Source organism: Perognathus longimembris, chromosome 7, assembly GCF_023159225.1.
Source record: "Perognathus longimembris pacificus isolate PPM17 chromosome 7, ASM2315922v1, whole genome shotgun sequence".
In the NCBI taxonomy this organism is placed as follows: Eukaryota; Metazoa; Chordata; class Mammalia; order Rodentia; family Heteromyidae; genus Perognathus; species Perognathus longimembris.
The window spans coordinates 75033500-75056940 of record NC_063167.1 but is presented as its reverse complement, the minus strand read 5'-3'; the positions used below and the strand labels follow the sequence as shown (position 1 = coordinate 75056940).

Below are 23441 nucleotides of genomic sequence, written 5' to 3'. Positions count from 1 at the left end.
CCCTCAGACAATAGTTGGGCCTGGGCTGGGGGAGGCACTTTTGCATGACCCCAACTGCCTTGATCTGCCTCTGCAGTGCGTGCCTCCCGATGAAGCCTGCACCTCACTAGACGCCGCCATGATCTGGGCCATGATGCAGAATAAGAAGACATTCACCAGGCCCCTGGCAGTGATCCACCAAGCAGAATATAAAGGTGTGTTTGGCTGACAGGTGCTGGCAAGAAAATTGGATGCTGTCAATCTGATTTTAGTGAAAAAGAAAAGTCCATTAGTAGCTTTAGAAGAGACTCCTTTGCCCAAGGAGTCCTTTCTTCAGCTAGTCCTTCAAGGGATGCTGTGGCTGAGGTAGCACTGACACATTTGCAAACAGACTCTTCTTTAAAAAATTAGAGCTGGGTACTGGTGGCTCACACCTCTAATCCTAGCTACTCAGGAGGCTGAGATCTGAGGATCGCAGTTCAAAGCCAGCCTGGATGGAAAATCCGTTTTCGACCCTTATCTCCAATTAAGCACTCAAAAACTGGAAGTAGTGTCTGTGGCTCAAGTGGTAGAGTGCTAGCCTTAAGCACAAATGAGGCTCAGGGACAGCACTGAGGTCCTGAGTTCAAGCCCTACAAACAACAACAACAAAAACAGAGTGCAATCAAGCCCCAGTGTTCTGGGACGTGTGTAGTCCACCAACCATCTCTATGTAATCGGCTGCTAATGGTCTCACTGGCTACAAGCTGTTGTTAACACTTTTGCCAGACCTCAGATGCCTTTGAGAAGGGGTCATGTTCTGTGAGCATTGTTGTCTTAGGTGTCCTGGCAGGGAGATGATGGGGAACCGCCGTCCACATGCTTCTCGTAATTCAGAATTTTACACAGTCATATTTATTGCTGGAAGCCAAGGGTGTCCCTTCCTGCATGGGCAGGAACCTTCAACAAGCTGCATCTTCTAGAAGAAAAGAAAGGGGTGCACAGCCCTGAGAGGTCTGGCACTGGCGTGGGATATGTGGATTCCCAGCCTCCACAGTTGAGATATCTCAGGGCTGGAGCTGTAGGCTACCTCACTACTATAAAGGACAGAGAAGACCTCAGGTAGCAAGAGCCTTGACTTACGACAAACAGTGGCCTGGCCCCAACTGCTTGGTCTTAATATGAGCTGGGAGGCCTACTGGCCAGTGCTGACACCAGATCTGAGTCAGGTGACTTGAGTCAGGGACTTCTGAGAATTGCTGGATTGGGATTTGGCAGGAGTTGGTAGAACAGAGGCAGGTGGGTGCTGGCCATTTTCTCCTTGGCAATGTGACCTTTATGAAGATAGCTGGTCCATTCCAATTGTCCTGTCTGCTGGTGACAGCAGTCCCCTCCCAAGAGACACTGTGCACTCACATCAGAAGGGCTGGAGAGGTGGGGAGGGGCAGTGGCTTAGAACTAGTTGCACACAGCACTGCTGTTGGCTTTCTTGCCCCACTGCCTCCTCTTTGGGCTTTGTGTTCTTCATCCGGAAAGGGAGAGTTCAGACACGATGACTTCTGGAAGCCCCTTTTCAGAAGCAATACTCAGCTCTGCTATTGAAGCCATCCTAAACTTGAACTGTGGGGATTGTGAAACCAGTTTCAGGTCCTATACCCAAACTCCAGGAATTCTGCATGTCAAGTTTGGCCACTCTGAGCCCAACACCCTAAAGAAAAAGACAAGTCATGGCAAAGGGCAGAAAAAGCAAATTTATTATGGGGCACAGATATGCCCTGGGAAGACGAAATGCAAGCACTTCATGCCATCCTCTTGGGGTACACACAGGAATGAATGTTAGGTTTAGAGAGAGAATCAGAGCAGGGGTGTGGCTTAGTTGGTCATTATTTCCTCCAGGTTTGGGAAGGGAATTCTAGGGAAAGTTGTGGACACTGTCAAGCTATAAGGAAGCAATCTGGACAGACCTAGGTTGGGGGTGAGTGCTCTGTGGAGGGGAGACTGCTGGTCATTTTGTTAGGGCACTTTGTGCCACTTCTCTCTGTAATCAGTCTGTTATCTGTCCTGGGCTCCAAGGTGGCTGCATGAGGACTCAGAGCAAAGAGGAATGAAAAAATGGAGGCTAGGATGACAAGCTTTTCTTGACTCCAGGTTGAGTCCTGCTTTTTTTTTTTTTTTTTTTTTTTGCAAAAGCTACTTTTCAGTACCTGTTACAATATAGGTGTCTGTGGGTTCCTCTACCATGTTTTCATTGTTGTTTGTTTTACTTTTAAGGATTGAGTTTTCCAACCGTGTGAAAGTTCTGTCTTTCAATGATTTGGCTTTTCATTGGGGCATGGAGAAAAATAAGAACAAATTAATTGTGTTGCAAAGGAATCACAATTGGACTACACTTGGCTCTGTTTGTATGAGGAAAGTGATTTAACAATGGCCACAGCTACCTCATACCCTATCTGTTCCTCTTACCTATTTTGAGAAAGTATTTCTGCTGATAATTGAAGGCAAGTAGCTGGCTTTTTCCCATGCCAGGCAATAATGAGGAATTAATATTGCTGAGGTATAACTTCCAGCCATTCATTCAGTCATACTTTCTCCTTTTTTTGTTTAACTCTGGTGGTATTTTTCTAAGTAATTTTTCTTGTAAACTAGGCAATTACTTTTATTTAAATGTACTGTAATTATATTGAAAGTTTAGTGTTTTCTTTCCATAAAAGTTCAAAAGTAAAAGTTATACAAATATCAAAGAAGTTTCACGAGATCTGTTTCTTGAGACTAGCTTAGTGGAACTGCACATGAGGAAGGAAGGTTTATTGCTTAGGTTTATTAAACAATTGAAGAGGTTAAACTGTATAGGACAGGTTCAGGGGAGGGGGGCTATACACAGATTTGCTTTCTTACTTTGCATTGAAAGGGTCTATATTCTTGCAATTTCAACTTTTTATATGTTAATCTTTCTTCTTCTCCTCCTCCTCCTCCTCCTACTTCTCCTCCTCCTCCTCCTCCTCTTCCTCTTCTTCTTCTTCTTCCTCCTCCTCCTCCTCCTACTTCTCCTCCTCCTCCTCCTCCTCTTCCTCCTCCTCCTCCTCCTCCTCCTCCCCTCCTCCCCTCCTCCTCCTCCTCTCCTCCTCCTCCTTCTCCTCCTCCTCCCCCTCCTCTCCCCATTCTCCTCCCTTTATTATTATTTTTTATTTCCTTATTAGTTTTACAAAGAGGCTTCAATCAATATGTCAGTTTGTGAGTATAATGCATCTGGAATTATGTCACCCCTTCCATCATTCTCCTCCATCACTCCCTCTATATTAATTTTCTTCTCTCCATGAAGAAGGGAAATATGTTTGGAGAATAAAAGGCATGGGATTTTCTTTCCACCTTTTCTACCTCACGGTGACTTGGAATAGTTCTCAGAAAAGGGAATTTGCTTTTCTAAGGCCTTGTTGGCTGATTTATGTAATAGCAAGGTCATGAATGTTTATCCTCAGAGTGGCAGATCACCTTCTGAGAAGCTTTTTGGGTGATAATTTCCCAGCCAAGGAGATGCTCCATTGTTACTGCAAAGGGGCCCCTAGAAGGCCCTGGCAGAGCTTCCCTTCTCTTTGGCTACTTGGTTCCCTCCATTTTCAGGGGTGGGTTTTCTGGGGCAGCTGATAAGGGCAGACAGCCAGAAGAGTGGCAGCCACCACTGATAATAACTCAGCTGTCCTTTAGATGCTTTTTCTTCACAGCAAACAGGCCATCAAATTTACATAAATCTGAGTTTCTTTTCTGGGCCACTGTTTTCAGGCCCAGATAGTCATGCGCATATTTTTGCCACCTGTGGGAGCCAATACTACCTTATCATTTTTTCACTACTTAAGATTTCAGTAATGGGTGGAAAGATATTGGTGGTCCTGGTGTGGTAATGATGATAAATACTTTGTAGAAGGCTCTGTGCTAAATGCTTTAGGTTGATTATTATAGTAGTCCTTAGACACCTTATAGAGAGCTTGAAGAACTTGACCAAGGCCGTGAAGACTTGGCAGATCTGAGATTGAAATCTGTAGCCTTGCCTTAGATGGAGTTTGATTCTAGTTTTTAATTTAAAAACCAAAAATAAAAACAAAATAAAAATAAGTTGCCCAGTGCTGATAGATCAAGGTCTGTTAGGCTAGATACTCAGGAGGCAGCCTGCACAGGAAAGTCTGGGAAACTTACCAGGAAAAAGCCAGAAGTGGAGCTGTGGCTAAAGCTAGCCTTGAGCAAAAGAGTTCAAGGACAGTGGCCAGGCCCTGAGTTCAAGCCCTAGGACTGGCACTAACAAACAAACAACAACAAAGCACAGTAACCATGGCAACTTTCTCCTCATACCACTTTCCTGTCTCTGCCCCATGTCACGTTTTTATTTAAGGTATCACTCAAGTCTATTAATGAATATAAACTGGAAGTAAAAGGAAGAGTTTCATGGAGGAAAAGAAGTCTGTTACTCTAAAGGGTTCAGATGTTAAGAAATGTGTAAACTGTAAAGGTGTATTAAAGTTTAGGAGAATTCCTGCAAGCCTGGATTCTCTCTATCTAGAGAGACAGAGAGAGGGACAGACAGAGCATGAATAGTTTATTACACATGTTGTAATATATGCCAAAACAATTAAAATAGTTGAGATGGTGCCATCCTGCCATAGTTTCTGAAGTATTTTGAAGTGTAGACATGTTGGTGCTGTTTGCTTTGCATGCTCTGACCTCTCTTTATAGCATCTGAAAATGGTTGATTTTACACAAGAAAAGTGGTTCCACCATGTCAGTGATGGTTTCCAAACATGGGGAGGAGGAAGAGTGACCATTTCTCTGAAACAGAATGTACACACGTGCGTATACACACACAGACACACACATACACAGATAGGAGGACATAAAAGAGCAATAGATAATTCCCCCAAATTTACCATGATTTACACATAATAGTTATTTGCAAGTTCAAATGTCTGAAATACTGGCTTCTCTCCACATTTCCATTACGTTTAAAAATAAAAGCACTTGCAAATCATGGATACTCAGTAAATTTCAATTTCCTCTCCTTCCTCTTAGCCAAACTAGGGTTATTTACCGGGAGTGGCGGGGGAGAGAGGAGGAAAAGGGAAATGGGAGGGAAAGTTGCAAATGTCAATTGGAAATTAATCCAAGGGAGACACATTTCTTTTTGGAACACTTTGGATTTTTTTTTCCAGAACAAAAATAAAAAACCAGCCAGTTTTGTCCTCAGGCTAAGGTAGAGAAGAGGAGAAACAACAGAAAGATAGGAGAAATGCTGAACTGACAGAATAAGGTATCTAGTCTCATATCCAATAGGGGTAGGGTCATTGTGAGAATTGTCATAGTTCTAAATGCTTCACATTTAAAGAAAAATAAAATCACCTTTTCATTTGGGGAAAATTTCAGATATATACAGAAATAGAATGAACCCCCATGACCCTCCATCTGCTTTTACCAAGTGGTATTCATGGAGATTCCTGTTCCATCACTTTCTGTTTTCCCAATGGGTTCTTGGAAGGAAGTCTAGACATTGACTTGCTCCATGAGATTCCCTCTACCTTAATAAAGATTCAGGGCATCAGAAGATCTTGCGTAGGAACCAGTGTTTGCATGGCTTACGGTGACTGCCCCGAAAGCAGTGTGAAAACTGGCTTGGGTTGCAGAGGACAGTCCCAGGAATTAGATATATAGAAGATTTGTGATGTCTATGGTTATTTATCTAAAAAACAATGTTTACTGAGCCCCTGCCAGACATTGAGCTGACAGATGATAGCCTGTCTTTTAGTCCTCGTGCAGTGCTTTTCAGCCTCAACAATGAGGACATTTTGGGTTGGGTGACTCTAGGGTGAAGGCATTTTACATTGTAGATAAACAGCTGTTCTTGTGGTCTTTACCCACTAGGTGCCAAGAGCAACTTACCTGTTATTACAACCCACTGTGTCTCTAGCTATTTCCGAGTTTCTAGAGATTATCTCCCCTGGTAAGAATCTATGTCTAATGACGGGATGCAACCAAGTGAATGGCCCATTGCAATGCATGCCAAATCCAGGGAAGAAATTCTGGAAGAGTGAAGCTTCTTGAATGGGATCTAAACAAAGCCTGACCAAATCATCTCCAAAAGGAGACATCCCCGCCCTGCCCTTCCCTCTTTCCCTCATGTTAATAGATGTGGGTACTAGCTTGATGCCTTGTTTCCCTGGAGGCGTGCTTTAGACCTATGTTGTTTAGAAGAATGGAATGGAAACCCAGAGGGTCAAAAGCTGTGGTTAGTTACTCATGCCCTGCCCCAGAAATGTCCGGCTCATGAAAACCATACCTCCCATCTGAAGAGGGAAATCTGGTTCTAGAGGTAAACCAAAATTTGCTCAGAGTATATGGAAAAGATCTTGATTCAGAATGTTGATTATAGTTTATTCTTTCTGCAAAGAAATCGATTGTTAAAATGGTTGCTCCAGCCATGTCTAAGATTCCTTTCTTTCAGTCTGAGCCCTAAACCCAAAGTAAATATTGTTATATCCACTCGTTTCCTTGCAGCATGCCAGCTCGATTATAGGGTTCTGCTGGAGATGAAACTATTTTCGTTCTCTTCAGGGGCTATCGGGGGGTGGGGGGTGAGGAGGAACAAAATGTTTGAGGATAAAATTGTGGGTCTCAATTCTGCGTGCTCTGTTATTTTTGATGCACAATCTTGAAGGAACTTCACCCAGGAGAAAGGAGCAACAGTGGTTTCTGTTGAGCTCTCTGACAAGGCCTGTTTTGGGTGGGGGAGAGAGATGATTAGATCCTGACATAAACCCATTAAGAATTTTAAAACAGTACCATCCATTACATGGGCCTTGTAAACTGTAAATTCTTACATATGAGGTCTTCTTCGGGGAGAATCATTATTCTTAACCCACTTGGGGATTTTCTGAGTGGCAGAATTTCACCACAGGCGGTGAACTGGATGGAATTCTTCCCAGAAGCGTGCATGTACTTCTTATATGATGCAGAGCATTGAGGCCTTAAATGCCTTTGGACTTAGTTCAGCGAGTTAAACTCTTCTCGAAAGTAGGCGAGGTTGTGGTTAGGTACTCCTACTTTGTGGTGTTCGTGGGGGTTTAAGATGAGATAATACAAATGAATGCCTTTGTTGATTGTTAAACACAATACAAGTGTATAAATATAAGATGTTATTACTGTCCTTATTAAGCTGATAAGGCTAAGAGAGACACGAAAGAGAGTTGTTGACAGAGCCTTCACAGAGGATTTATTTACAGGAAAATGTTGGCTTCTGCTGCGATTTTGATGACCCTTTGCTTAAATCTTGGGTGTTTTTTTTTTTCATGATGACTTATGCTTTTGTTTCAGAAAACGTTCTGAACACGAAGGAACCCAGTCCATTTCCTCCACGTAAGTCTTTATACAACTATTTCAAAATAAAGCCTCCTGGGTTTTTATAGGAATGAGTTGGTTAGTGGAGATTTGCCAAACATTGAGTTTTGATAAGAATTCTCATTGCCTCTTCTCTTTTTCTCTAGCCCCCCCATAATTTCTTGTTTTCTCCTGCCCTTCCTTCATCTTCCTCTTTCTTTTTTTCTCTACCTCTACCTTTAAAAACTATGCATTTGTTGACTTATTGGCAGATGGGACTTGGAGAGGCCTTTGGCGGCTTAGCTTTAGAGCCATCCCCTCCACAGCTGTGCACATGCTTTATTCCAGGGTTTACCAATACTATTTCCTTGCCCCGATATGGGCTGATGAAACTTGTGGCCATATGTTTAAAACAATCTTTCATTCAAGGGCCGGGTAAGCAGGGAGAGCATGTGTAAAAATGACACAGGACAACACCAATGACTGAAAAATTAGGAGCTGAAGATTATGTAGGTCAAGCTCATCATGTTGTACGGAAGACAATGTGAACAAGAAATGGTTCAGCAAGTTACCTATGGTTAACATTGGCAATGAGACAGGAGTCTAGGAGTGAGTGGGATGGCTCAGTTGATAGAGCACTAGTCAGTGAGCAAAAAGCATCTGGTTCCAAGTTCAAGTCCCTGTCTCAGACCTAAAACAAGCAAACAACAAAAGACAGGGGTCTTCCCTCACCTCCTCGCTGTTTGTCCCAAGTTCCTTTAGATACATTTTTTGTGTGTGGTGTTTTTTTTTTTTGGTTTTTTTTTTTTTTCCTCCCTCAGAAGCTCAGCATTAGGGTCTAGGCCTAAGCTTGTCATATCCATGTAACAGTCTGTATTCACAGTGTCTCTATACAGAGTTCCTAAACCAGTCCTCTAATTGGGGGTTGGCTGCATACAGCCCATGAAATCATTTAGCTCACCACTGAGCAGCCTCGTGGGCTTCTTATATGCTTCTTGTTGTCTGCCCATGGCTTGTATGGATAATTGTGCATGGCCTTCAAATGATGTCATAATATCCAAATGGCCACAGAAGATCCAAGTGTCTTCAAGCAGATGAGTTTCCACAGAATCAGGGAAGATATACTCTCCCATACTTACTTTGTCTGATTTTCATAAATGCCATCTCTGCCTTCAGAATTTTAGAATATTTTCAGTAGAAACTTGTAACCATATTCCCTCATTTCTTCTGAAGGCATAAAAAATATAAATCATTCTCTAATATGTATGCTATGGATTAAGCTAAGTAGCTTGATGGGTTGGTTGGCCATAACTCCTACCCCTACCCCATAGAGCCTTTCCTAATATTTTTTTCTTCTTTTGGGAAGTGCACAGACTCCTTTATTGTGTACCTCTTGCCTTCAATGAGTAATTTTCATTTTTTGGAATTTAAATGAGCATCCCCATGGCCATGGGCTGTATAGAAGAGTGGGGAGCACACTTGGGAGTTCCAGCCCTTCCAGACCCTTCTGTCTTTAACATACTTTTCCCAAACCCTATGGAGTGCTAGAGCAATTATGTTTTCTACAACTGAATCTTTCACATTGAAGTGAATTGAAAGGCAAAGAGATTTTATTTATATACTAGTCAGCTGGAGTTGCTTCTGACTAGAGTAGAAGGTAGAAACTGAATTGAAATGGCAGGGGAAGATCATGTAACTTCAATTTATTAAAAACAAAACAAAATGGGGCTGGGAATATGGCCTAGTGGTAAAGTGCTCGCTCATATACATGATGCCCTGGGTTTGATTCCTCAGCACCACATATATAGAAAAAAGCCAGAAGTGGCACTGTGGCTCAAGAGGTAGAGTGCTAGCTAGCCTTGAGCAAAAAGAAGCCAGGGACGGTGCTCAGGCCCTGAGTCCAAGCCCCAGGACTGGCAACAAAAACAAAACAAATAAAAACAAAAGAAGAGGGCTGGGGATATGGCCTAGTGGCAAGAGTGCCTGCCTCGGATACACGAGGCCCTAGGTTCGATTCCCCAGCACCACATATACAGAAAACCGCCAGAAGCGGTGCTGTGGCTCAAGCGGCAGAGTGCTAGCCTTGAGCGAGAAGAAGCCAGGGACAGTGCTCAGGCCCTGAGTCCAAGGCCCAGGACTGGCAAAAAAAAAAAAAAAAAAAAAAAACCAAAAGAAGACACACACACACACACACACACACACACACACACACACACACACACACAGAGAGAGAAGACTTTCAAATAAGAATGTACCCAAATCCTCTCTCCCTTGAAAACAGATTTTGACATTTTTCTAAGAGACCAAAAGAAGCTAGTTGTCTTCAATGAAAGGAAGTATCCTATTTCTGTGGCCTGGAATTAATTTCAAATATACAAATCTTTGCCAAATGGAGAAACAGTTTGTGCTATTTATGTGTTTTGCTGACGATGAAACTGACATCACTCCTCACTGAGAAGTATTTCTGTTCCCTTCATAAAGATCAAGGTTGGAAAGTAAAGAAATGTTGGCTAACTTAAGTGACCTGAGAAAAACATAGTTGTTAGATTTGAGGGTTTAACAGGAAATCTGTGAAATGTTATGATTTATAGAATTCATGTGTTCTTCTGTTTGCTTCTGCTCACCCCTTTCTTCCTTCTATCTTTCATACTATTAAATGTTCACAAAAGTATTACAGTGTATTCTAAGGATGTATTTTCTATAATTTGTATTTCATGTTTGAATCTGCTCAATGAATAAGAAATAATGAGTTTGAGAGCTAGGCTTGATGGCTCATGCTTGTAAACCTAATTACTTGTGAGGCTGAGGTCTGAGGATCACAGTTCAAAGACAGCCCAGACAGACAAATCCAGAGCCTTCTCTCTCCAATTCACCAGCAAAAACAAAACAAAACCAAAAACAGAAGTGGCATTGTGGGTCTAGTGGTAGAGCACCAGGCTTTAGGAGCAAGAAAGCTAAAAGACAGCACCAGGCCCTGAGCTCAAGCCCTAGTTAGCATCAGCAAAAAGAAACAATAATTAACAAGTTTGATTTTAATAATGGAAATTCAATTTATTTTCCAAAGCATATTGATTTGTGAATTTTCAGGTCATTGTTCAAATCATATGTCCTCATATTGGGACACAAAGATCATCAATTTAAGATTTTACAACATTTACAAATCTTAATTTTTAAAACAAGTTTGTTATTTAAAATGAACTGTATTCAGGTTATTTAGAAACTGGATCATTTCATCTTTACCTTGATTCCCCCCCTCAAAAAAAAATTGCAAGTAACAAAATATGGGGTATTTTCCTGCAAGCCTTATTACACTCTGGGGTTTTATTAGTTAATGCTGAGCCGTTATAACAGTGCTTGTTAAACAAATAGAAAATCACTGTGTGTGATGCAGACTAACCTGAATGCTTTGGATTCTCTCATTCATAGCCGTTTTCCATGGTCTGGACACCCTGACGGTGATGGGAATTGCCTTTGCGGCATTTGTCATCGGAGCCCTCCTGACAGGCGCACTATGGTACATCTATTCCCACACAGGTCAGTCAATGTGCCTGCTCCCTGATGCCGGCAGGGCGTGTCTGCATGCCTGCCACACAATAAGTGCTCTGTGTTTCCATAGGTGAACGAGTGGCTCAAGTCATGAGCAGAAGAGGACGGTCTTCAGTCCTATTGCTTTTCACGTTTATGTGTTTGGCATAAGCTGGTTTTGTACAAAGGGACAGTGGTTTAAAGGGTGGCAGAAAAGGAATGCTTAGTCTGTTCATTGCAATGGTGATGCTGTGATCTTCTATTTTTGTTGTTAGAATTTAAGGAAAGTTAATATAAGATGGATCTAGGAGGCTCATGCTTTTATAATCCTGGTTACACAGGTGGATTGTGGCTCAAAGACAGCTTTGGTAAGAAAGTCCATGAGACTCTTATCTCCAATTAACCACCAAAAGGCAGAAGTGGTAGAGCACCAGCCTTGAGTGAAAAAAAAAAAAAAAGGAATAGTACTCAGGCCTTGAATTAAAGCCCTAGTACCGGGCTGGGAATGTGACTTAGTGTTAGAGTGCTTGTCTGGCATGCATGAAGCCCTGGGTTCGATTCCTCGGTACCACATACACAGAAAAAGCAGAAGTGGCACTGTGGCTCAAGTGGTAGAGTGTTAGCCTTGCACAAAAGAAACTCAGGGACAGTGCCCAGGCCCTGAATTCAAGCCCCAGGACTGGTAAAAATAATAATAATCATCATCATCCCTAGTACTGGCAGGAAGATGGAGGGAAGGAAGGAAAGAGGGAAGAAGGGAGGGGAGGGAGTTAATATAGACAAACCAGAAATATAAACCATTCCTCCAAGTTTAAGACTTCAGCATAGACCTATAAATGTGCAGGAAATGACCAAGGAAATTAGGAGTTTATTAGCACACTCGACAGGGTGTGGAGCACTGCCCCCAGAGTCCAATCAATGCTGAAACCTGACTTCTCAGCCTTTTTCTGCCCCCTGCCACATCTTGTGTGATAAGCACAAACTTCTCATGTCTTTTTCTAAAGTTAAAAGAATTTTCAAACGTATTTGCATGAGTGGAAAAGAAATAAAAGTGGTAAAATAAACCCCCGAATTCTGATGGACTTCCCACACACCAATCCCAGGGCTGAGATGTATGAGACCCTGCTGGTTCTCACACCTGTAGAATGCAGGCTGTCTCTGAGACTCCACATGCCCTGCCTTCTACCGCTTCTTTCCTGGTCCCCCTTCGAATATTGACAAGGAAGGGCAGGCATTTTGAGGCATGTCTAGATTCTGGCGAACCTAGCTAAACTGTGCCAGACTGATCAGCCAGAGGCAAGCTAGAACTCTCTTCATTCTCCAATGGACCGATGAACGCTGCTTGTGCTGCTCAATTAGACCAGCTAGGAGGATGAACCATGTAGAGGTCATGTGAGGACCTTATATTCTACTTCTCATTGCTAGATAAAACCTCAAAAATGTCAGGAAAAGGATACTCTGTTAAGATTAATTCTTTTATTTTTTGTGCTGGTGTTGGGGGCTTGAATTTAGGGCCTGGGCACTGTCCCATAGCTTTTTCACTCATGGCTGGTGCTCTACCACTTTAGCCACATTTCCACTTCTGGCTTTTTTCGTGGCTAATTGGAGATAAGAGTGTCACAGACTTTCCTACCTAGAGTTGTCTTCCAACCACATTCCTTAGTTTGTAGCCTCTTGAGTAGCTTAGATTACAGGCATGAGCCATGGTGCTCTGCTCTCTATTTTTTCCCCCCTTTGATTGCCACACCCTCTGACTAACATATTTTACATTAGAGCAGACAGAGAAGCAGCAACTATTTTGTGTGTAGCATCTGAAATACACCCAATCTAAAGCCAGCCTCTTGGCAAAAGTTTAGGAGTGCTTCATAGTAGGGCATTGAGTCTTCAAATAATGGTTCCTAACCAGCAAGCTTTGAGTGAAGTATGTTTCACGTATGAGACAGAAAATAAGGCTGTTATGCACAGTGACTCTGAGTGTTATAGACATGTCTATGAGTCAGTTTAGGAGTCATCATCAGGAGCAGTTTATACAAGAGGACCAGAGAGATAGCTTTTAGCAGGATAGCATTTTGTCTCAGGAATACCTTTTAACAGTCCTTTGCAATGTTTTCCAACCTCCTGCAGAGAAGTGCTTCTAGGGTTGTTGGCAGCCTATGTGGTCTTCAAAGTACTCCAGGAAGATTGTGGACCCTAAGGATTTTCTGTGGGCTGGTCACCCACAGACATTTTCCTCATGTCTGCTCCCCCCTGACTGGCCTTGGTTATAGAGAGCTGACACTCATCATGGGTCAGAAAGCCAGACCCGAGGCAGAATGCAGGGCAACCCCCTGGTGTCCCATGTGGAAGCACACCCCACTGATACTCCTGATGACCTCAAGCTCTTGCCCATGGCCAAGCACACAGAAAGCAAGCTTGGGTGGCAAGCGTGTTCTGTTGCTCATTGAACTTGGAAGTTATTATCCCTAACCTCTTCTCCCCCAAATTACAGACTTCAGAGGAGATTTTAAAGTATTATTAATACAGAAATAAATTCATAAATACAGAAAGAAAAACCAGAAACTCTTCCTGTGGTGCTCCTCTAGAAAAACGAGTTATACCAGAAAATGTTTGTAGACACTGAAGCTGTCGTGGCTGATGATAAAGCTTCTCAATTACCTTTGATTCAAAGCGGAACCTCTGGTTCATTGTACAAATGAACTATAAGGAATAACATGGTCCTCCCAAGTGTGAAGAGACCACTTGAGGCCCAATGAGAGTTTCGTATCCAGAACTTCTTCAGATTTGGAGTTGGGGCAGCCTGTAGGAAACTTAGATGAATGGGGGATCTGAATGCAGAGGCCGGTGAGGGGAGCTCAGCACTCAACTCTCACTCAGTCCTCTTGATTTCTACAATACCCTCAGCAGTGGACTCAGACCTCATTTGGTATATTTGGGGTCTGGGTGGCATTCTGCTTCTGTATCAAAAAGCAAAACCAACCCACAATTCTTCATTTGGATGACTTTCTCTTTGTTTACACTTTCCATTCCATCTGCAGCACACAGCAAAGATCCAAGTCACAGAGGTGAATCGTAGCCATCTACATGCACACCTGGAAAATGTGTTAGTCAAAATGATAGCGCTCCTACTGCATCACATAACTACTTAGGGCACCATGAGCAACGTCTCCTTGAGGCTACAACAATTGTGTTTGTAAAACTCCATGCCTAGAACTCTGTCCTGAGGTCTATTCTTCTTTTTCTATTCTACCTCCCCTATTCAAGGGCATATGGCTGTAATACTTTTGTCCTCCTTTCACTTTATCAATAAGAAACTTACTGGTTAAATATGTACTTTGGCCGGGTGCCAGTGGCTCACACCTGTAATCCTTACTACTCAGGGGCTGAGATCTGAGGATTGTGGTTTGAAGTCAGCTTGAGCAGGAAATGCCATGAGACTCATATCTCTAATTAACCAGCTGAAAAAGCCAGAAGTGGTGGCACTGTGGCTCAAGTGGTAGAGTGCTAGCCTTGAGCCAAAAAGGAGCTCAGGGACAGTACCCAGGCCCAGAGTTCAAGCCCCAGAATTGGTGGTGGGGTGGGGTGTGGGGGGGAGTACTTTGATTATTTTGGCCTGTGTTTAGTATATGGTAAGCTCACTCTTTTTTTTTTTTTTTTTTTTTGTCCTTTCACTCACTCATTGAGTAAATCTTACTTGTGAAAGGAGTTTCTTGGAGATAAATTCATATACACCTATAATGAGTTTGGTCAAATTCACTCCCTCTTTCACTCTTTTTGAGCTATTATTCAATGCCAAATGCTATTCTATGTGCTGGTAGTTTCTTGTGAACAACACGGTCTGGGCTATCTTAAAGCTTATATGTGCTAGAAGAAAGAGAGCAACCAAACAAACTGGCAATAAACAGTAGTTCAGGCAGACACCCAAATATGGGCACTACTGGGAAAGCATCAACATAGTAGTTTTTGTCAAAAAAAAAAAAGATAGAGTACTGACAAGATGTCTCTGTAGAGCAGGAGGTGGCTGGGTTTTCTTTTTATTTGATTTTTTTTAATTTTTATTTTGTTTTATATGCCAGTACTTGGGCTTGAACCCAGGGCCTAGGTGCTATCCCTTAGCTTTTATATTTATGACTGGTGCCATACCTTCAAGTGGCCATACCTCTACTTACCAGATTTGGGGTGGTTAGTTGGAGATAACAGTTTCACAGAGTTTTCTGCTCTGGGCTGGTTTGGAACCACGATCCTCAGATCTCAGCCTTCTGAGTAGCTGGGATTACAGGTGTGAGCCACCACTGCTCAGCTCAGAAGCATTTAATGGGGAGGAACAAGTTTTGGAAATGAGAAAGGTGATAGGCCATTCTAAACTAAAGAACACCCAGATTATTATTTTCTTTTAACAAGAATAAGCCTATGAACTAGTTAGGATATCAAAAATCCAGTGTGAATTGGTATAAAATTGCCTCTAGATCTAGTAGAAAAAAAATTTTTTTCTAACACCAAGCAATATGGAATCTCAATCCCTCCCAGGCAAATAGTTTTCAATCCTATTTTAACTATCGCCCAAGAAAGAAGTTCTATAAGTTCATCCTCATAATATATCCTTTCTACCTCACCTAAATCCATATTTCTACCATTTCAATTCACTTCCTCATATCCTATTCTCCAGGGACATAGACAGCAACTCTCTACTCATATCTTGTAATAATTCTCATAGACATTATTTTCAGACTCCTTGAGCTAAAAAACCTAGATTCCTCTCACCATTCTCCTAAGTTTTTCCAAAAATTGGTGGTGTTTCACCCTTATTTAGAGCCTTTCCATCTTCTTTCATCTCTTCCCTGCAGCCTGCCATGGTAAAAGACCTAGAGATAAGAATCCAGTTGTAAAGTAGGACCCGTCCCCCAAGAGGTGACATGAAATGGGATCTGGACAACATTATACGAGGGGAGAGAAAAGGGGGAGAGCAGAGAAGGAAGGAAGGAAGGAAGGAAGGAAGGAAGGAAGGAAGGAAGGAAGGAAAGAAGGAGATTCTCCCCCAAGCAATATGTTGTTCCAATTCTCAAAACATCTCTGACACTGTCTCAGTTCACCAGTGGCTAGTATGGGTGGAAATAACCCTTGGTGTTCTCATCTTAATATATTCTTCTCCTCCAGAGTACTCCAGCCCCCCAACACCTTTCTCTTTTCTTAATCTCCTCCACAAATCTCTCCAACCCTCTGGGTTTTGAGATTTGAGGAGCAAACTAAGAATGTCTTTGATAGCCAGGTTTGATCTGTATGAGTGATTGAGCCTTCCTTGAACTGCTCATATCCTTCTCCTGGTTGTATTCGTTATCCAAAGGGTATTTTAGAGAAAGTTGGTGCTCTAAGAAGCCAGTTTGTCATCATTGTGATGGAGAGTGGAAGCCTAAGGCCCTTTCTCAGCAATCCCAGGGGAATCTGTTGGCTTTGTTAGAAGAGTCAGCACATTGAACTTCCTTCAGCTGGTGACTTCCTAGGGTGCTACTTCTAATTTTAAAAAAAAAGAAAATGCAGAGTGCTGGTGGCTCACACCTGTAATCCTAGCTACTCAGAAGGCTGAGATATGAGGGTCACAGTTTAAGCCAACTTGGGCAGGAAGATCTGTGAGACTTTTTCTTGAATTTACCAGCAAAAGTGGAGCTGTGCTCAAGTGGTAGAGTGCCAGCTTTGAGCAAAACGTATAAGGAACAGAGCCCAGGCCCTGATATCAAGCCTCAGTACACACACACACACACACACATACACACAAGATTTAGAAACTTGTTATATTGAAAAATCTTGTGTTTCACATATGTGAGAATAGCCACAGCAGTGGGAAGGACAGGTAATCTACAAAAGGACTTCCAACATTTCCAAGCAAAATTTCAGACAGATTCTCCTTGTCCTGTGGATTGAAATTGACAGATGAGCAGGTGAACTTGACCCAGCCACATGGGTTGGATCACATGGGTAAAAGACTATGCTCTCCTGAGATTGGGCCTCTTTGGCTTGTCATTTGGGTGTTCCTTAGAGCTCTGTCTTTGCCTTACCAGGACAAGAAGTTCCGAAACTTTAGAAGCTGAAAGATCCCTTTTTCTTAGGCACTGATTAGAATAAACTAATGTGGCAACAAATTCTACTTGTCAAACAAGACATCGGAAAGCAAATATTGGGACTTCCTGGGTAGGGCAGGGTGTTGGCGCTTTTCCTGAATGTGAATAATGGGCCATGGGTCACATTCTGGAGAAGAGTGGAGAAGACAGTCTTGTGTATGGTCCCTGGGGAGGGAAGGCTACCCTGCTTCCTTGGCCGGGATGCTGAGCGAGGGAAGCCAGAGGAGCCAGAAGGGAGGGCTGGGGCTTGCCTCCCACCTTCCTAATGTAGTTTTAAGGAGATTTTTAAGAAATGTTCCTGTATAGCCACATTGGGCCTGTAACTGGTCACAGGAAGTTACACCCGAGTCTAGATCACTGTGTGAGCTTCAAGGGTTGTTCTGAAGTGTGTGTGTGTGTGTGTGTGTGTGTGTGTGTGTGTGTATACATCAAAATTGTTGTAAGTTGGCATATAACTCATTGATAGAATGCCTGCCTAGCAAGCCCAAAGTTCTGGGATCCATCCCCAGCACTGCAAATTAAAAAAAAAAAAAAAAAAAAAAAGAATGAGAGAGAGAGAGAGAGAGAGAGAGAGAGAGAGAGAGAGAGAGAGAGAGATTTGATCCCCTTCTAGAAAAAAACTCCCACTGGGGAACGTGGATTCTTGGCAGGAACATACTGCCACTGAGTCAGGCCCCCTACCCTTAATTATATATGCTCATGAAGACCAGGACAACCATGGAACAGATCCAAAATGTAGATTTCCCAAAGAGAAGACTAAAACCCAGCTTCTCAGAAGGATGGGGCCCTCCCCTCTCTTCTCCCTCCCACCGATCCCAGAGGAGGAGATAATCAGAGGAAACAGCAGGGCCAAGGACAGGCATGGAAGTGCCCTGAGGTTGGTGCAGAAGTGCATGCATGCTGCCGGGGTTCGGAAAATGGATGTCAGGGAAAGCTGTAATCCGACCCAGGGGCATGGGCCAGCTCTACATTCTGCAGAGCAGGCTCTTCTTGGCAGAGACTTTTGAGGGGCCCCAGAAAGGGGAATGGAAGTACTGGGCTCAAGTTCCTGTGCTGGTGTGTTTTGTTTTAATGAAGCAGGAGGGAGGGCCGCTTATCTGCAGCTGATAGATGTGGATTTCAGCGTGACAGGAAAGAGGAGGCTTATTCATAAACAAATCTGGCCCTCTGGGCTTCCCACATGGGGGGGGGGGGGTGGGGAGGCCACTTACAGAAGTTTATGAAATATACTCCCTGACTTTTCAAAGAAAATGCACGGGTTTTGCCCTGGAGGACTCACATCACTTTTCCTTACCTAGAGCCATTGTTTGCAGGCTGCACGGAGCCCAGTCACTCCAGGGCCTCTTGGACTGCTAAATGCAAACCATGTGTGCAACCCAAGGACCCCTCCCCCCCAGCACTGCACATTTGGCACAAAGAGTGGGTTTAGCTGTAGTGTATTGGGGTGTGTAATGAAATGTGGGCTGTTAAATGTGTTCGAAGCTACATCGCAGTCAGCAGCCAGCCTCAGCATGGAAGGGAGGGAGCAGCCACTGGAGTTCTCATCTGCAAACAGCTAAGCTTCTCCTCACCCCCAGGTTTTTCCCATGGCACCCTCTCCTCATCCCTCTTTCTCAGGTAGGTTGTGTGCTGGCTACAGAAAGCCTGCTCTGCTCTAGCCAGGGCTCTGCACTTCACCATTCCAGGTTTATTTTGTTGGCTTTTGTTTCTGGTGTGTGTGTGTGTGTGTGTGTGTGTGTGTGTGTGTGTGTGTGTGTACGTGTACTAGTGTACTAGAATATGCTAGTACTAGGGCTTGAACTCAGAGAGTAATAATCTTGCTTGGCTTTTCCTGCTCAAGGTTGGTACTCTACCATTTGAGACACACCACTACTTCTGGCTTTTTGCTGGTTAATTGGAAATAAGTATCTCAAAGACTTTTTTTTTTTTTGGCCTAGGCTGGTTTCAAACCATGATTCTCAGATGTCAGCCTTGAGTAGCTAGGATTATAGCAATACCCAGCTACCATTGCGGTTTTACACAAGGGTAGTTTAAAAAGCGCCCCCCCCCCGAAGTTTGGGGTCTCCCTCAATGGTACACCCCTTGACTAGCATTGGTGAGGCTCTAGGCTTCTTCCCAAGGATCAGAAAGGAAAGGGATCCACAAATGCTAACATTTTCATATTATTATTTGAAGGTCTCACCCCCCTAAACCCTAGGACATTTTTGTAAGAGAAGGGGCACATACAATCTGGAGATTGGTGGTATTTTCAAAGGCTGTGTGTAGTGCCTGAAATCCAGGGAGTTATCAACTGCCAGGGTCTTAGCCAGATGAAAAACCCTCCTCTTTCCCATGCTGAAGGCTTTCAAAACAACAAACAGATCCAGACACTTCTAGGCAGTTAGGAACTAGGTTCCTGGCTTCTACGTTTGGTTGAGAAAAACATCAGATAAAATGGCATAGCTGTGGGAATTATTCTTTTCTAGCATACACCTTTCGCCTGGCACTGGTGATGACTCATACCTGTAATCCTAGCTACTCAGGACGCTGAAATCTAGACTCATCTTCAGTGAACCACCCCAAAAGCCACAAGTAGAGGTGTGGCTCAGTGACAGAGCAGCAGCCTTGAGCATAAAAGCTAAAGAACAACACCCTGGCCCTGAGTTCAAGCCTCTAGTACCAGCAACGCACACCAAAACAACAACAATTTTTTTTAAAAAAACAGCATAACAATCATGTTTCTGTATTTTCTTTCTTAACTACAGGAGAGACAGCAGGCAGACAGCAAGTTCCTACGTCCCCACCAGCCTCAGAGAACAGCAGTGCAGCCCACAGCATCGGCAGTACCCAGAGCACTCCCTGCTCCAGTAACAGCACCACCTAGCCAGGCCCTGGGCTTACCATTGCCAAGGGTGGGGCCCAGTGCTGGGGCCCTGGGTCCAGACTCAGAAGGCTTGATTCGTTTTGGTTCCCCTGTCAAGAGAGTACGTTTCAGTATAAAGGTCACTTGTGATAGTCACCCCTCACAAAAGCCAACATAAATGTGACCCCTGGACTTGAGTAACACACTAGAATTCTTGTGCAAAAGCTGGTAAGATGGTGGTGGTCTTCTCCACCAGCCCTTCCCAGGCTGCGGGGGGGGGGGGGGGGGGGCGGGTAGGAGAGTGGTTTCTCAATGTGAAACACAGGCCAGTTCTTCGTTTTTCAATGCTGCTTTGTCCAGGTGAGAGAACAGTCTTGATTTGGGGCTCTGAGTTTCCCCCAAGACTCAAGGAGATGGGAAAAGGATAATAGCTAGATACTCAAGCCAAAGATGCTTTTACATCTGAACTGAGATTTTGTACGAAGCAATGGCTCAAGGCTGCCCACAGGCACTGCCTCGCTGTCTGATTGCACCTTTGTCTGGATGCACAGTTAGGACCTGCCACACCAGAAGGAAGGGTCACCTGGGAGGTTTGCTGGGTTCCTGGGGGTCGCCTTGGGGTGGGGGAGGGAATGCATCCTGTCACACATCAAGGCCACATTCCTTTCTTGTGCCTTGGACCAAAACAAGTGCCTGTTACCTAACCTTGTCAGCTGCTGATGACTCTAAACAAACAAAAAGTCTTAATGCAGATTTTATATTTCTTCTAGGCATCTAGCAATTGAAATTAGCCTAAATCTGAAACTACAGATTTGTATCCATTTCTGACATTGTGTCCTGATAAATTAATGTCTACATAGTGGAACACAGTTCAGTTGTAAAGTTGAGGAATTTGCAAGGTGGCATCTAGTGTGTCCATGCACAAGTGTATATGTCATCTGCTACATTTGAGACAAACCTAATGCCCTAAGCTTCCACAGTTGGAACTTAAGTTGCATTTAGTAGAGCGAATGTTGCTATTCAAAGCACGTTAACCTTCCTAATAAGCCCTTTTGTAAGAACCAAGCTCTTAAGAGACTCAGATGCCTCCCAGAGCCTATTATGCCAAGATACTGCTGATTTGGGGAGAATGGCACTCATTTAGATTGCTTTAATGTAGCCCAAACTCAAAAATAAAAAAAAAATTATTTGAGTCTCATTAAATGAAATAGTATGATACCACTTTGCAAGGAAAATAAGCTCAGCAATGCCTCTGTGTTAAAATAAAATGCCAGGGGGAAATTTGTCAGTGCCAAAATAGTTACTGCTGAAGATAATGTCACTGAAAATTAAATACTGGTCTTTTCAGCCTCTTCCCCACCCCATCCTGACTTAAGATTTCATACACAGAACAAATTAGAGAACACCCTACAAAAAACATTCATTAGCTAATACCACTGCCCTTAACATATGGTATCTGTTCTTGATCCTCCATGAATGGAGCCTTCTGTAGGAAAGGTTGGTGGAATATAGCACCTTAGGGCACTAACTCACAAGAGGATGGGTAGAAGTGGCCCACCAACATTCCCCAGTCTATAGCCTGGTTGATTGGATAGCTGTAGACTTCAATTGGATGAATTGACCAAAGCAGATGGCATCAGGGCTGTGAGCTCCATGCTTGGTACCTTGAATATGTGCAGATTTCCATATACAAATGAAAATGATCTAAGACTCTAAAAACATTTGCCTTTCACTATCATTATTTTTAACCTAAGGGTATCAGAGTGGAGGACCTAAAATTACACTACCTGTGTTTGAAAATAACCCGCTTTGCCTAACCTTCAGCAGAATGTATTGTTCTAGCATGTTCTATGTATAAAAAAGAAATTTAAAGATGTCTTCAAAGAAGACTAGAGTCTTTAAATCACATATAGCTATATTTTACTACAAAAATGTGTATAAAGATATATTTAAGTGTTTTAGATAAATTTAAGTTACTCCTTATGAAATGCTTAATTTCAGTTACTGTGAATTCTTTTGATCAGTCTGTTGCCTTTTAAAAGACCCTTTCCATCTTGTTATAAACAGTTTTTTAGCTATGATATGAAAGAAATATGAAAAGATCCAGTTCCTATATGGACAGGGCTTTAAAAATTGTAATATATTTAAATGTATATTTTTGAGAGAGTTGCTACATTGCCAATGATTTTATAAGTACTCTTAAATTTAAATTTATTTACAAACTTATAGATGCAAACCAAAAGATTTTTAAAAGAAAGAGAGGGGGAGTCTCATTGTTAGAAGAATTATTCAGATCAAGAAGTTCATGGTAATAAACCTGGCCCTATATTGGAGAGTGAATATTGTTAAGTATTTCTGAAGTGTTTCTCAAAAATCAATGTTCTAATAAAATAGGGTTTTCCCCTAGCTTCTTGTGAAGGCATTTCTATGTCATCCCTCACAGGTTTGTCTTTTTTTCCCCCTAGATAGGATCAAGGCCCTAGCCTTGAACTTAAGATCCTGCTTCCACAGCTTCCTATGTGCTGGGGTTACAGCCCACACCACCATGCCCAGCCAGCTTTCACAGTTTTAATACACAGTACAAGCTCTACTTTTATAACATGTTCTTTAAGTGTCTTTAAAACTGTAGTTATATTCCATTGAACTCTTCTGTCTGCATAGTTCTGTGTTCTTTCTGTAGGTTGTACTCATAGTTCACAGAGGCCATTTTGATTTTGTTTGTTGATGCTAACCATGTTGTTGAAATGCTCCAAACTCAAAGGCAGATTGTCTGTAGAATATCCTATAACTGTTCACCAAGTGACATTCACCAGCTGTTATTCTCTTCTCTCTATATATTTTTAGGTTAGATTTTTTTCTGTCAGAACTGTTTGCATAGCATTTCCTAAAGACAAAATGGTCTTTTTCTTGTCTGGTAAGAAGATTGTAAAAATCCATTTCCTGCATGTGTTCTCAGTGGGCACAATGGAGGGGGGGAGGCACGCATGTGCGGGCCAGTGTTTTCATACTGTAACTACCTCATGGTTGAATGTTGACTGTACTGCTGGTTGTGTTAACAGACACCTTTTGTTGGGTGAGTTGTCAATGCGATGTTTTTCCTGTTTGTTTGATCTGGGGTTGTTCATAAAACTGACAGTTGTTTTTCTTAAAAGGTCTATTATCACTTTCCAAATACAATACTTCTCTCTTCTGGTTTTTCCTGAATGAGCCTAGTTTTTATTTTATTTTCCATCATCTGCAAGGGTAAAAAGAGAACCCTGTAAATCCCTGTGGCCAGTTTGAACACCCCTGTTGCTGTCTTTTCTCTGTTCAGTGTGTCAGCAATTTTGTGAACATGCTTAGATGGATAGTTTGATAACCACAGTTTTAAGTCCTTTGTGCATAATAAAGATATATATATATCAACTATGAATATATGTCTTGTTTGGTTATTATTTATGTAGTCTTTTTCACTTGTTCCTGGACTGGCTGCATAGATAAGAAGGTGAGGAAGAGAAGAAGAGGCCCATGGGAACCAGAGGATGGTGTGTGTGTGTGCGCGCACGCGCGTGCGTGTGTGTGTGTAGACTAGAGAATACTCCTGGGCCTTCTGCCAATCTCCCAGAGTCAAGGAAAGACAAATAACAGGTAAATAGGCTCTGCTTTTTTCATCC

At 42.7% G+C, this 23441-nt stretch overlaps 1 protein-coding gene across 1 annotated transcript in view; it reads left to right on the top strand.

The window, feature by feature from the left end:
* Tgfbr3 (transforming growth factor beta receptor 3) overlaps positions 1 to 23200 on the top strand; it is a 182504-nt gene extending 159304 nt beyond the window's left edge. The window contains 4 exon segments of the mRNA XM_048351957.1: positions 77 to 194; positions 7309 to 7350; positions 10738 to 10845; positions 19691 to 23200. Of these exon segments, the coding sequence (XP_048207914.1) occupies positions 77 to 194; positions 7309 to 7350; positions 10738 to 10845; positions 19691 to 19809 (387 nt within the window). The 3' untranslated portion in view covers positions 19810 to 23200.
* Positions 23201 to 23441: the final 241 nt, after the last annotated feature.